Genomic DNA, 14633 nt, shown 5'->3' on the forward strand with positions numbered 1-14633 from the left:
AAATGCTTTAACTCCATCAGTGTAGCTCAAAGGCTAAATTCTGCCTGATTTACACCTTTAAAAAACTAGAGGCACATAATATAGCGAAGAATTTGGCCTTAGATATAGAATATGATCCAAATAGTGTTACAAAAGAAAGCAAAAAGAAAATTTTCTCTTTTGGATTTGGTTGGAAATCAACAGTTTCTATTTACAAGCACTGATAGCTGCTGCACTGAATTTTGAGCTGTTTCAGAATGATTTATGTTTTTTGATGAGGATACTAAAAAAAAACAAAACACTTTTCCAAAGAGCATCTGTACAAAACAAAATGAAAATCAAACATATGATCCTTCTTTAAGAGTATGGATCTGTTTGGAATAAAAAGTGAACAAAGTTTCTATGAAAAATATTCTTATATGTTGTTGAATGTTTCTGTAAAATAATTTTAATTTCTTCAGACTTATAAAGTGTTCCAAAATTGCTAATTAAGCATTTTGCATGATTGGTCACCTGAGACACATAGTATCATTTCTTCTTCCTGAATGAAAGATTTCAACTTTTTTTTTTTTTTTTTTAAACAGAAGAATAGTTAAAACCACACTATGGTACTGTTTGTATAGCTTTGGTCATGATGAAATTCTTGAAGTCTTCAGAAATTGGGATCATTTTCATAATTATTTTGTACGTGTCCAGATATTTAATATGAATAATAGTAGGAAACAGTAGCTAAGAAGAACCCACAGATAACGAAGAACCAGCTGAATGGTTTTGTTTTTAAAAGTTACCAGTTAAAATATTTACATATATAACTATGTCATTTAAGATCCAATACTCAGTATAAAACTCTGGCAGTAGGTAACTTAAAAAATCAAATTGTCCACTTAACGTCCTACACAGTATCAAACAGCTCTTAGATGTGAAAGATATTAAAAAATATGTACATTTATTTCACTAACCCATTTACTTGTCCTTTCTCAAATGAAATCAAAGGCAAAAATCTTAAATTTAAGGTAAAAATCATGGAGCCATTTAAGTAAGTCCAGGCTTTTCAGCCCATAACTACAGCAACCTAATATCTCCTGGGAAGGCAATGTGCACTCTTGGTACCCCTTCTTAGTGTAGTAATGTAACCCCACCAAGATCTCCAGTCACCATCTAATCAATTATATCCCAAAGTCCAGTCAGTAAAAAGAGAAATATCTAGTGTACATTAATCCAGGAATGGAAGTAAATGGAGGTAAAAGAAAAATTAAACATCAGGAATACTTCCTCCTACTCAGTACAGATTCACTTAGATTATTTGAAGGACCACTTGCAACATTTTTGAACTAGAAAGCCTAGCTTTTCAACAATCGCTATTACTCTTCTACTTTTTGGACTTATTTGCTATAATGATTAAGTACCTTTGAAAATGCTTAAAATGTTGTCATTTTTATTTTCAGATATCCTTTGAGACTGCAAAAACTATTCAAAGAAAGAAGGCATGAGACTGGATTCAGTGCAGTAAATTAGGTTAGTTTGAGGACAAGAAAATAAGTCATTATTTGCACCTCCTTGTGTTGCCGTGATGAGAACTTACCATTGCTTCTGGCTGCTGTTTTGGGCTGGTCAGCCCCACCAAAGTTTCTTAACTTTGTTGTCCAAAAGGACTAGTGGCTTTCCAGAAAAGGAAAAGGTTTTGGTATTATCTGGAAACAGCAGGAAAGACTTCAGTCGTTCCAAAAGGAGCTGGATGTGGAATCAGTTCTTTTTACTGGAGGAATATACAGGGACCGACTACCAATATGTTGGCAAGGTAAGACTCTTTTAGACATATATGCATTTTGATTTTAAAAGCATTAGAAAGCCAACAATAACAAGTATGTATGAATGAAGTCTACTACAAATGTTAGTGCTCATTCCTGCCTGTCCAGCTTCAGCCAGAGAAAGGTTAGCACACTTCAGCATCAAACTGTAATCAACAGCAGGGAAGGCAAAGTTCCCAGTTCAACCTGTGAGTCCCATGGCCAATCATACACAATTATTTTAAAGATTTTATTTTTATTTTTGTTTGGAAATAATGCAGTTCAATTATAGGAGGATATTCTAGACCAGATTCTTAGCTTTAAAATTTGATATGCTTTTTCCCTCCTACTCATTAATTTTATTAGAGTCCTACTATATAGACCAGAAGAGGGTTTGGTCCAAGATATTTAGGATTCACAGTGCCAGTATTTTGGTGAGGTTGCTCTGCCTGTATTTTGGTGAGATTTCTATCATCCATTTCATTTCTCATTCTCCACTGCAGATACTTCTGATGAGGCTTTGTGGTGCCACTGAAAACTCTGTAATATAACCATAATACCACAAGCCATGCTATTAGGAAGAGTTGAAGCACACTGTGCTTATACATTAGGAAACAATAAATGGCTGAAAATTTCCAATGCTCAAAGAATGATAACAGTTAGAAAAGGATCTGTTAAAAAAAAAATCACAGCTCTGAGAATAGCTACCTTCCTGAGCAGCAGATTCCCATGTAGACAACAGCTTTTGTGAACTGCAGAGCTAATGCAAGTGCGGTTAAGTCCAGAGAGAGTCTATTCTGTCCAAGGTGCCATAGTCTATAGGATTCTGTATTGCAGAATGCAGAAATTGTGCTATTGATAACACTCAAAGTAGAAAGCTTAGTTTTCCAAACTAAAATGGGATTGTGTCTGATCTAGTTTGATCTTTCAAGCCTCTTAGCAAAGGCTGCAGATCGCAGTGGTTTGACATTTTATCTCCCTCTGCAAGGTTCTGAGCGTTCCCACGAGAGATGATGGCTGCTTTGCTTGCCTGCCAATCAGCTGTTAGTCAAAGTTGGATGTGACACTCCTTTCCTAGTAAATGGCTGCAAGGCAGGATTCAAATGAAGAGCTACTCAGCTGGTACAATACTTATAGAGCTCCAACCAGGATAATCAGCATTCATGAAGAGTACCATTGAGCCCAATGAATCTGCAGGAAAAAGCCAAAGGCAGAGAGTCCTCAGAGAGGAGAAGGAGGGAGAGAAGATAAGTGGGTAGGAAAATGAGTCAGGAGAGAGTAAGAGGGAAGAACTAGGAAGACAGAGGTGGACTGAGAGGAAACTTCACAGAAAGGAATCAAGATAGAGGAGTGGAAAGAGAAATCAAGTGGGGATAGAGGATAGAAGTCAGGAAAAAAGTTTACCTAAAGAGAGAACAATAAAAACAGAAGATGAGATGGTGAAGGAAAAAAAAAAAAAAAGGTAAGAAATATGGAGTCTAGGAAAAGAAAAGAATACAAACTGAAAGAAAACAGTTTGCCACCCACTCTCCTATTTCACACACTTCTTGGGGGGCAGGGAGAATGGGGAGCTCTCTCCCCAAAAATAAAGCATAGGGTGCTGAGATGAGCTCTACAGCCTGTAATTTATGCTATGACATTAAGGCTGTTCAAATCCCAGGCCCCCTATTCTCTCCACTGCAGAATTTGAGTAGAAGCTACTGACTTCAGAGGGATTGATGGGAAAGCAAATATTACCTGAGGATGAGTTTGCCAAGAAATAGTTAAAAATGRTCTAGCTGGACCAGAAAACCAAGAAAGTTTGGACTGGAGTCACTGAGAGAGAAAAAAAATGTGGAGGACCATAACATTATTTTTAAGAATTAGTCTTCTGCCTATTGGTTTTTTAATACACTTACTATTATAAAGCATAGAAATGACACATAATGTATAAATGTCATTGATTCTGTGTCCCTGGGCTATTCACAAGTGGCCTTTCACACATCTTTCAAATGCCAGAACTGCTCACACCCTTGTAATTGAACAATTAGCCAAGAGGCATGAAAGAAAAATCATTTATTATATAGAGAAAGTTGAGTATTGGTGTGAGGATAAATGATAGAAATAGCTGGATGTCTCTAAATTGAGGTAACCAGGCAATTTAACTGAACAATTAAACTTGATTGGTGTGGGCAAATGAGGATAATGAACATGTTTATTAAGCATATTTTCTCTCAGAGGATGTTAACCTTAAGTATGACCTGACAATGATAAGCATATTTGGTTATAATATTTTTGTTCTATATAAAGAAATGTAAACAAGAAAATCATTAACACCCTTAGCAACATACGTATGTAAAAGGGAGTTCTGCTTATGTCTGACTGCTTATGCAGTCAAATCTGGTACTTGTTTTTCGGTTTCAGTAGTTGAAACTGGTGGAGATTAACATCAGAGTTATAAAAAATGATTCCACATAAGCTGTCAGAAAATAAAAGAACTTTTACTTTGTTTTTTTCTGTTAATTTGTTAACATCTGTTTAATTCAATCAATCATATCAAAATCTGAGATAAAAGAAGTCTGTAAAATATTCCAACAGCATTATTTCTATAACCACCCAAATTACAGCTGGAACATCCTGTAGCCATTTACACTACAAAAACAAATTTGTGACAGTATTTTTGGAGAGGACGGGAGAAAGGGAGGAAAGAAATGCATTTAGGTTTGAGATAATAAAAAAGAAGGGTGATCTCTCTGAAGATATCAAACAGAGCAGTAGATTTCAGGGCGCTACTGAAGACAGTACTGAAGCAGTATCTGAATCATGGACCAGAGCACTGTTGTGCTAGGTACTGTATGTCCAGTGTACTTCAGAAAGTACATCCAATGAATGTCCTTCAGGAGCTAACTGTCTAAGCACATACAAAACAAAGTAGTCCTTATTTGGTACCTATGGACACCTAAATATTAAACTAATAAACTATTAAAAAGTGGTCCAGTTTTGTATGTTGGATATTTTACCACCAGACCAAATATGCTGCCATATCACATGTGCAGCTGACAAGAAGCAACTTCCAATGTTATCAAGCTGATTGCATGCGGTGGTTCTGACACCAGATCCACTATTTTATTATCCAGTTCTTGTATTACTAAATTTCATTCCTGTATTTTCAAAAATGAAGCTTTAGAAGAAAAACAGAACRTCACACCTCCAGTGTTGGTTAGTCTCACACATAATATAAGGAACTTGCAGAAAAGTTCTAGACTGGAATTATTCATTGTGCTGCTGAATATCTTATGGACTAACAGCTATTCATTGGAGTGTGATTGATGGGCCCAGTGACATTTTAACCTGAAGATATCTTTTCTTCTGGTTCAGAAATTATGGCACTTGGCAGGGACTCAATCCCAAAATAAAATAAAAGGATTACATGGGCATCAAAGTAGAGAAGTGCCCAGCACTACTGTGCAACAAAAATTTGGAACATTTGGGTTAGGTTTCTAAAAAGATCTACTTGTACCAGTGCCTGTTTAGTAGGACTTTAAAGGGCTGGGGTGAATGCATCTCTAAATCCCAGGTAAACAGTGAAGTGGTAGTGCAGCTATATGTAGAAATATACACTATGTTCCCTAGAGGTGTTCATATTTACCTGGAAAACAGAGTAGAAAAATTCGCCCTGTTACAATAGCGTATTCAAAAATACAGTAACCACATCTCTCCATTTGTATGCAATTGATGTCTTTACACAGCCATCCCATTGGCTACATAAAATCCATGTAGTGGCATCCATCACTGAGCAGTCTTGTCAGAACACAAACTTATAAGTCATTGTTAAATAAAGGGATAGGATGCGTCTTCCTTTTAGACTAAAGAAAGGTCTGAACAAATCTTAAATCTTATTCATTAACCCAGAAATAGCTTCTAGCAGTCTCCAGTGGAAAGGAGCAACTTGCTTTCCTGATAACATCAGGGACAACRGTAGAACAGCTTTGTCACACTCTGTCTGTCTGGCACTAAAAGGAAACTTTAAGACATACTTTTCATTTTTGCTATGTCTTATTGATGTTTATATAATTTAAGCAGTGTGCTTGCCTGTAAGCTATCTGATGTTACTACCTGTACATCCCCTCATAAACAATCATTCTCTGCTGACAACTCCATCTTTCAAGGAAGATAAAGTCAAAGTCCTTCTGCTCTGTGGCCTGGCAAAGCAGAAAGGATACTGCATTACTCAGGGCAAAACCAGAATCTTTTTGTTTAGTTTCTTTGGTGTCAAAAGAACCACTGGTAAAGATAGGTTCTCATCTGTGAGGCTTTGGATTAGGAGGGGATGAACTGAATGGTATTGCAAGATACTTTCAGGTACTGTTTTTCTTTCTTTTCACTGATTTTACTTCTGGCTACAGCTGTTTTGAAGGCACACAGAACAGTCTCCTGCAGGGTATTTCACCAGAATCAAATCAAACAAAAGCTAGGATCTCTTCAAACAGTTACAAGTGGTGAGACTAAGTCACTTATAGAGAGAAGAGATATTCGACTGTGAGCACACACAAAGGGCTGTTTAAACAAAAAAGTTTTTACCATATAACATAGTTCATGTATTTTTAGCATTTCAAGCAATAATGGGTCACGTACTCCAGCAGTTAGAAGTTATCATATCTTAGTTGGATGACATGATAACAAGCAAGAGAAATCTTCACTTTCTCTCAGAAATTTAATAGGCTAGCGTTCTGTCCTTATCATCAAAACTGTTGTTACACCCCAAAAAAGCAAGATGTGAAAAGTCAAACTAAAATGACTATTTGCATCTTCACTTTTAACATACTTTATGCAATCCTATTGGCAAACACTTCCTCAATATTTACTTTCTCTTCCTTGTACATTGTGCTATGATATACTCATGATGTCTTTGATTTCCTGTTCCAAATACAGTTACTATTTGTTATCTTAGTGAGGCCTAAAATTAAAAATTCTATTTGTGACTTCTATTTATTCAGTGAGTCTATTCAAAAAGGTTTTCTCTTGATGTTCAGAATATCACTTCTCTAGGGCTAGATTCTGCACTCTGCTTCCAAGAGAACTAGCAGCCCAAGAGACAGCCTTTAAGTCACCAAATGGCCTCTCAGTCCTGAACAATTCCTGGGCTTGGAGTGGCTCACAGCAAAACCGAAGAGAGCTATCAGTCACCTCTAGGTTACACCAGTCAATCTGAGCTGCTCTGTGGCTGTGGCACTGCCCATGGCCCACACAGGGCTCTGGGCTGGACCCCTGTCTCCAGCAAGCCCTCACTGTTCTTCTTGCACAGCTGAAGGTGCACGTAGAATTTGGTTTTATGCTGTGTCTCTCAGAGGAGCTCTACACCCTTTACCACACAGAAGGAGAGGGACTAAACCTTTGCACCCTTCTAGACACAGGGTCCCTCTGGCACGCTGTGTCAGAGTGCTATGGTCCCTGGAGGGCACTGATGGCTGCCTGCACTGCTCCTCTGCAGAGGCAGTTCTCTCTTAGCATCGTGCGCGGCTTCTGTGGACCATTAGTGACACTCCTGCCCTTGTTCCTGGCAGGAAAGTCAGACAGTTCTTTATGTGTGCCAATATTAGTTACAACGGTAAGTTTAATACTGTGGTGAAGGAAGCATTACCACCAGCCTTTAATGGATGAGGAAACTGATTTACAAGGAGGTTAAATGGCCTATGCACAGCTAAAAATCAGAAATTTTGAAACCAAGATTTAAAAAAATCGGAGTTCCTAGCCTCTACCCTCCTGTTCAGATGATTAGGCCACATGCCTTTCGCTTCAACAAGCTGAATACCTGTCATTCTTGCACATTAATCTTTCTCCCCAAAAGCATGGTAAGACTGCAGGTGAAGTCCATGTTTTATTTTGGGTTACTTAGGTCACTGATCTTTGAAGCTGTGTTTAACTTTTTCTTATTTGTTTGTATAGCACAGTAGAGTCCTCACTGTAATGCTGCAATACGAATACAGAACATGCAGGCTAGCAACACCTCAAACAAATCCCTCATTTCAGRTTCAAGACAAAGAACAACTGTTATTCCACCCCTAGTTGTTTACAGCTGGCTCACCAAAAATATTAAACTTTAAAGCTTAGAGAAATCTCTTTATTAAATTAAACTCTTATCCTCTGTGACTCCCTTTGCTTTTGCTGCTGTTTCCCTCACCGGAGARCATAAGTTCACAGTGGGGCAGCAGCAGATTGAGAGCTGTGGCCAGTCAGCAAAACATCTCAAAACACGAACTGAAAATGTTTTGTGATATGAATAGCTACTGTTGATCCATATGTGCTAATGCAGACTGTGACTTCCTTTCACCATTAATGGGGTGAAACAAACCTCAGCATGCACTTGCATGTATTTCAAGGTTGAGTGAAGTTTGTGGTTCTAGTGAAAGTCTGAGGTGGCAGATGAAGGGAAGAATCACCCTCAGGCAGGGAGGACAGAAGAGTATCAGTCCTTTCTCTCTCTTTTTCTAATTTCACAAAAAAACAGGAGCAACAAACATTGTAGAGACATACTGAGTGAGAGGTAAAAATGTAAATCAAAGGAGAGGGGGAAAAACAGCCAAGCAAATCTTTTTTCTGGAAGTACCATTCCCACTGTTTTCTTTTCAGAGTTATTTATTTTGGAGTTGTATCATCCAAAGGTGAACACAGCCCTTCCATCCCCAACCTGCATATGTAATGCTGTACAGAGCAGGATGAGCCAAAGGCTTCCTGAAGAACYCAGCTGGAGCGGCTGCTCTGTATAGAGATGTCACCTATCTGGCACTTGTTCTTCCTTTGTCTCTTCATGAAACATTAAATGTTGTTTCACCATTAGATGTCTATTGGAACAAAGAAGTTTTTACTGTCCTGTACAAGCTCAAATAATCATCATCCAGACTTTTTAGCATGTTTGTCAACTTGGCCTATGTTATATCTTCATGTTGGAAGGCAACATCAACTTAAGAGAAGCCATTTGTAAAACTTCTGTGTTTAGAATCATGTGATCATTAATAAAAGATTAAGTTCTCCCTAAAAGACAGAAGCAAACAGAATAACTGTACCTTTGGCTGTATGACATGCTTCCTCCTGCCTAGCATCCTTTGCAATCAAGTTGACTGCAGCACCAGCAGTGGATTTAAAGGGCATGCAAGCAGAGGTGTCAGAGCATTCATAGCTTCTTTCCATGCCATGGTCTTTCTGTGATTTTACACATTTCAGGTCAGTTGCTTAACACAGAGTTAATGCTGCTTACAGACGTTAAAATTCCTCACAGAATGCCCCGTACAAGTGGTTGATAACAACCTCCAAAGGGGTTGAGGACAGAAAGTAAATGCCCTGTGCATGAAAACTCTCACATGTGTATCCAAAATGATTGTGAGCTGGTGTGAGCTTGGGCCTCATGTTGCTCCCAAGTAACAAAGCCTCTCAGGACTTACACTACTCACTCTGGTAAACCTAGCTCATGCAAATATCCATTTTTTACCTAAAAAAAAAAAAAAGGAAATCTCCTTTTAGATGATTTAAACTGTTTGGATTGCAACAATTACCTGTGCTTCACAGAGAAAATTTTTATTCCACAAATATTAGATATGATATAATTTAGGGAACATAGGTGTAAATGTTGACTCACTGAAAATTCCAGGCTCTCCAGTCAAAATGAACCTTCATTCCTAGACATGCAGTGTTGGATCCTAAACTATTACTTGGAGCCTGGGATTCAATATCACTCTTGCTGTACAGAATCACAGAATAATTTAGGTTGGAAGAGACCCTTTGAAGTTATCTGGTCCAACACCTTGCTCAAAGCAGGTACAGTCAGAGCAGGCTGCTTAGGGCTGTGTCCTGTCAAGTTTTGAGTATCTCCAAGGATGGAGACTCCACAACTTCTATGGGCACCTCTTTCAGTGCTTTACCACCTTTCCTCTAATTTTTCTTCCTAATATATAATCAGAATTTCCCTTGTTGCAACTTGTGTCCGTTGGCTCTCATCCTATCACTGTGCATCTCCAAGAAGCACCTAGCTCTGTCTGCTGTACACCCCCCATTAGATAGTTGTAGACAGCAATAAGATTCTCCTTTAGCCTTCTCAAAGCTAAACAAAACTGTTTCTCTCTCCTCTCCTCATACATCATGTGCTCCAGCTCCCTAAYCCTGTTGGTGATCCTCCCTTAGACTCACTGCAGTATGTCTTTCTTGTACAGAGGAGCCAAAACTAGATGCAGTACTCCAGTTGCATTATTACACGCGCTGAACAGAGGATAATAATCAATTCCCTCAAATGGCTGGCTATACTCTTGCTAAAACAGACCAGCATAGAGTTGGTTTTCTTCTCTGCAAGGGAACACTGCTGATTCATGCTCATCTTGCTGCTCACCAGAACCCCCAGTTCCTTCACTGCGAAGCTGCTTTCTGTCCAGCCTGTACTGCTGCACGGGGTTATTTCAGGGCAGAAGAAGGACTTTGCATTTGCCTGTGTTGAAATTCATGAGGTTCTTGAGGCTGTTGAGGTCCCTCCAGGGAGCAGTCCTACTCCACCAATATTGACTGSTCTCCACGCACCCACCCTCCAGTTTTGTATCATTTGCAAAGTTGGTGAGGGTGCATTCCAACATTCAAGTCATTAATAAAGACATCAAGCAGTACTGACCCTAGTATCATATCAGCCCCTGAGGAACATCACTAGTAATCAGCCACCAGTTGGAATTCATACCACTGATCACAGCCCTTTGAGCTCAGCTATCCAGCAATTTTCCACCCACCTTATTTGTCCATTTATTTGTCTATATGGATACTATGGGAGACTGTTTAGCCTTGCTAAAGTCATGCAGCATCCACTGCTCTCTACTTGTCCACAGGGCCATCCATCTCAACACAGAAGGCAATCAGGTTGGTTAAGCATAATTTGCCCTTGGTAAATCCATGTGGGCAGTTCCCAATCACCTTTTTCTTCATGTACCTGGAAACGGCTTCCAAGAGAATTTGCTCCATAACACTCCCTGCAACTGAAGTGAAGCTGGCAAGACCCTTCTTCTTGCCCTTCTTGAGAACGGGTGTGACTGCCTTTTTTCAGACATCAGGAACCTTCCCCAATCACTGTGACCTTCCAAACACTATAGAAAGTAGCTTTGTAATGATATCAACCCGTTCCCTCACCATCCTCGGATGCATTCCATGTTTTCCCATGGATGTGAGAATGTCAAATTTGCTTAAGTGGCCCCTAATTTGATTTTCATCTGTTGAGGATAATGCTTCACACCCCTTCCYGGCCCCCCGCCACAGATTCTACTCCTAGGCTCAGGGACCTTTCAGGCCTGAGGGCAAATTGTCATCAACTTTCACACTCCAGAGCTATTCTTCTTTATTCGTAAGTAACAGTCCAACATAGTGCATCATCTGGTAAACTCATCAATCACCTGTGTCAAGAAATTGCCTTGTGACACTCTCCAGAAACCTCCTGGGTTGCTTGCATCCCGCCACATTGCCCTTCCAGCAGACATTAGGGTGGTTAAAGTCCCTCATGAGTACCATGGTCTGCAGTCGCGAGGCTTCCTCCAGCTGGCTAAAGAAGGCTTCATTTACTTTCTCTTTTTGACCAGGCAGTATGTAGCAGATGGCTACCATAACATCACTCATGTTGGTCTTTCCTCTGAATCTTACCCAAAAGTTCTCGAATGATTTGTCACCTGTTCCAAAGCAAAGCTCCATGCACCTGAGCTGATCTTATGCTACTCCACCTCCTTGCCTTCCTGGCCTGGCTTTCCTCCAGGGCCTATATCCTTCTATTGCAGCACTTGAGTCATGAAGGCTATCCCATCATTTCCTGACTAATGTATTTTGAGGAATATTCATTTGGAAGAAGAATCTACTAAAGGGCAGCCTTGACTTAGATTTCCCATAAATGTATTCCTAGTGGAGTGGCCTCCCTCAAGAGGGTCTTGGTGGGACTTGTATATATAGACCTTTAGATTATATCTGTTGTCTCACACAGTCCTTTAATTATCAGTTTGCATCGCACAAACTTTGGTTAGAAACAAAGTTGGGACACATGATGGCATGGAGATATTTTTCCTTTCCCCGGCTTCTGAATTGTAAAACTAGATGACTGGGGAATGCAATAAGATTAAAGATTCAACCAAACCTGTGGATAAGAATTCATTTTCTTCCTGTTAAAGCTTGGTTTTAAATCTGAATGTGGATTCTCATTTGTTTGAGTGCCTTTCTATATCCTCTCTTCTCCACCCCTCTACGTTCCACCCTGCCACACATACTTTTATACAGCATATAAAATTCATACACATACCTCTAGATTTGATTGTCAGCATCAAGKGCTCAGAATATCGAGGGGTCACCTTTGTCAGTAAGCAAAGAATGAGCATTTGCTTTCAAGAGCATCCATCAGGGAGTAGTAAGAAGCTGTTACTTGCTGAAGAAGCCTGATGTTTTATTCAACTATATCCCAATAAAAACATTTCTTGATATTAGGCCAAAGGGTATTTTTTTTATTTATAGTTCATCTTTAAGATATATTCCACCCCCACCAGGAGAATAGAGGTTCTCACTGAATTAAAAATGTATTTCTTCATCTAACCTTATGCATTCATGGTAAATCCATAGAGAAAGATCAGGGCTAATGTAATATTGCTAGGATGATGTAATATGATAAGGTGCTGTGTTTGCTTAGCATATGATTTGGGGGCATTTTTGAAAGTTCTAGTTCATAAGTCCAAGGAAAACAAGTGAAACAGTTAAGTGCGGTTTTGGGTTTGTTTKTTTTTTTCAAATAATGATTTCAACGATAATTCTGACAGTGGATAAACAGTAAGCAACTGTTCTTAAGTTAGCTCACTGAGATATCAAAAGCAATGCAAGCTGGATATATAAAAAAAAATTGATTTCACTAACTATACTTATCACATAGTCTAGAGATTAAGGGATATATACTAAAAGAAATTATTAGTTATGGAGGTGCATGTTTGTTGAATGTATGAAATTAAACCACTCTTTTTTGAAATAAAAATCTTTTCTTCTGTTTACCTGCTTTCATCTGCTACTGAGTTTCTGTTTCATTGAGTTATGCAGTACAGGATAGAAGTCCCATTAAAGTCAGCTGGAGACTTTCAAATTACTTATAGATTTTTAGATCAGACCCACAAAAGTATTCTGCCATAAAATGCTCAGCTGATATTTTTTTCTTCTGTGGAATTTTTAAAAGATGGAATATAAATCTAGGCCTTTTGTCTCAGTGAGTACCTTTTCTCACAAAAAGGAGAAGTTTTAAGTTTAATAGTTAATATACTAATTATTAAGTTTAAACAGTGAAGGTATATAAAGTACGCTGTACGTATCTCTTCCTGTGCACATAACTGCCATTGAGATATGCGCTGATGTCAGGACATTATAACTATTTTGCTCTGATTTGAAAAAAAGCAATAAAGAAACTAGGTGTTCTTGAATTGTATGCACAATTCTCATTGAAACATGGGGATTTAGGGAAGAGATTTCTAGGGAGGCATGCATTCCTTTAGGGATTCATTGCCTTCCTGTTGAAAGTCCCTACAAGTTAGGCATTTAACTATCATTAACCCTACAGTTCACCTGGCAGAAGAGAAAGCACGTATACTCCTGTTCACTTTAGCACAGTCKTAAGTCTTATAACAACTTAAGATATTGTTTGACCTAATATAGCCAGTCCCATAGTGCAGAAACTCCCCCATCTACTCCATCCGTAAGCTAAGCTGTGGGGACAGTAACCTTCAGCTGGTGAATAATAACCAACACCTAAGAGCATGTACATTTTCCAGCACTACAACTGCATTAGGAATAGGACATCTACCAACTCTCTAAATGCAGCAAGCTGTGCCAAAGCCACAGTATTTTGCTTGCTAATCTTTACTCCAGTAAAACAATCCTCAGTTTTTCTACAAACTAACATAGAGCAAATTATACCCAAAGTTCTCAAATCATGTTATAATCATTACATACAACATTGGACATTGTTAACAACCCACATTTTACTGCAGGGAGAATGTGGAAGCATCAAAAAGTGATCTATCTAAGATCAGGCAAGAAGACTGTGACAGAGACAATATTAAAACCTGTCAGTCCTCTATTTTCAGCTACAAGCCTATCTTTCCCTTGCATATCTTGTGTTTTGTCAGAGATGCACATAAATGTGCTTCATTCCTTGTTTGTTTGTTTGGTTTTTTTGATACCAAGCAAATCATCAGTGATACCTCAAACTGATTTTCCCATTTAGTCTTTAAGACTCACATTTGAATGCTGTGACTGACTATTCAGTTATGGTGGGAAATCTGCAGTGATGAGAAAGTCTGTCTCCTTAAACAAAATGACTTGTACAGTTCTTTATGGCTTTCAAGGCTTCAAAGGTTTGAATTTTCATTCCTAATCACTGAAGTGTAATAAAATAAAATAAACTGGGTAATAAAATCATTTTTAATCTCTCGTAATCATCTTTTCAGATATACATATAAGAGAGAGGATTCTTAGAACCTGAACTAATGTACGACAAGTTCGGAGGTGGCTTTCTAAGTCCTTTATGCTTTTTAGTAATGCCTCAACTGATGCCTCAACTAAAACTAATCCTCATGTATCCTGGGTACTGTTTGTACCACACAATCTAAAAACAGTGGCAAAAAAGGGATCACAGAATCACAGAATCACTGAGGTTGGAAGGGACCTCTGGAGATCATCTAGTCCAACCCCCCTGCTCAAGCAGGGTCACCTAGAGCACATTGCACAGGATTGCATCCAGGCGGCTTTTGAATATCTCCAGAGAAGGAGACTCCACCACCTCTCGGGGCAACCTGTTCCAGTGCTCTGTCACCCTCACAGTGAAAAAGTTTTTCCTCATGTTAAGATGGAAGT

The 14633-nt window shown here is 38.8% G+C and overlaps 1 protein-coding gene across 5 annotated transcripts in view; it reads left to right on the top strand.

Annotated features, from left to right (window-relative positions):
• Positions 1-1425: 1425 nt before the first annotated feature.
• LOC112973921 (cadherin-6) overlaps positions 1426-14633 on the top strand; it is a 52867-nt gene continuing 39659 nt past the window's right edge. For all 5 annotated transcript variants that reach the window (XM_026082343.1, XM_026082344.1, XM_026082345.1 and 2 more), the window contains exon 1: positions 1426-1777. In XM_026082343.1, coding sequence (XP_025938128.1) covers positions 1550-1777 — 228 coding nt within the window. In that variant the 5' untranslated portion in view covers positions 1426-1549. The remainder of the gene's footprint in view (positions 1778-14633) is intronic.

The sequence above is a fragment of the Apteryx rowi genome, unplaced genomic scaffold (assembly GCF_003343035.1).
Source record: "Apteryx rowi isolate R43461 unplaced genomic scaffold, aptRow1 scaffold_573, whole genome shotgun sequence".
NCBI classification, from domain to species: domain Eukaryota; kingdom Metazoa; phylum Chordata; class Aves; order Apterygiformes; family Apterygidae; genus Apteryx; species Apteryx rowi.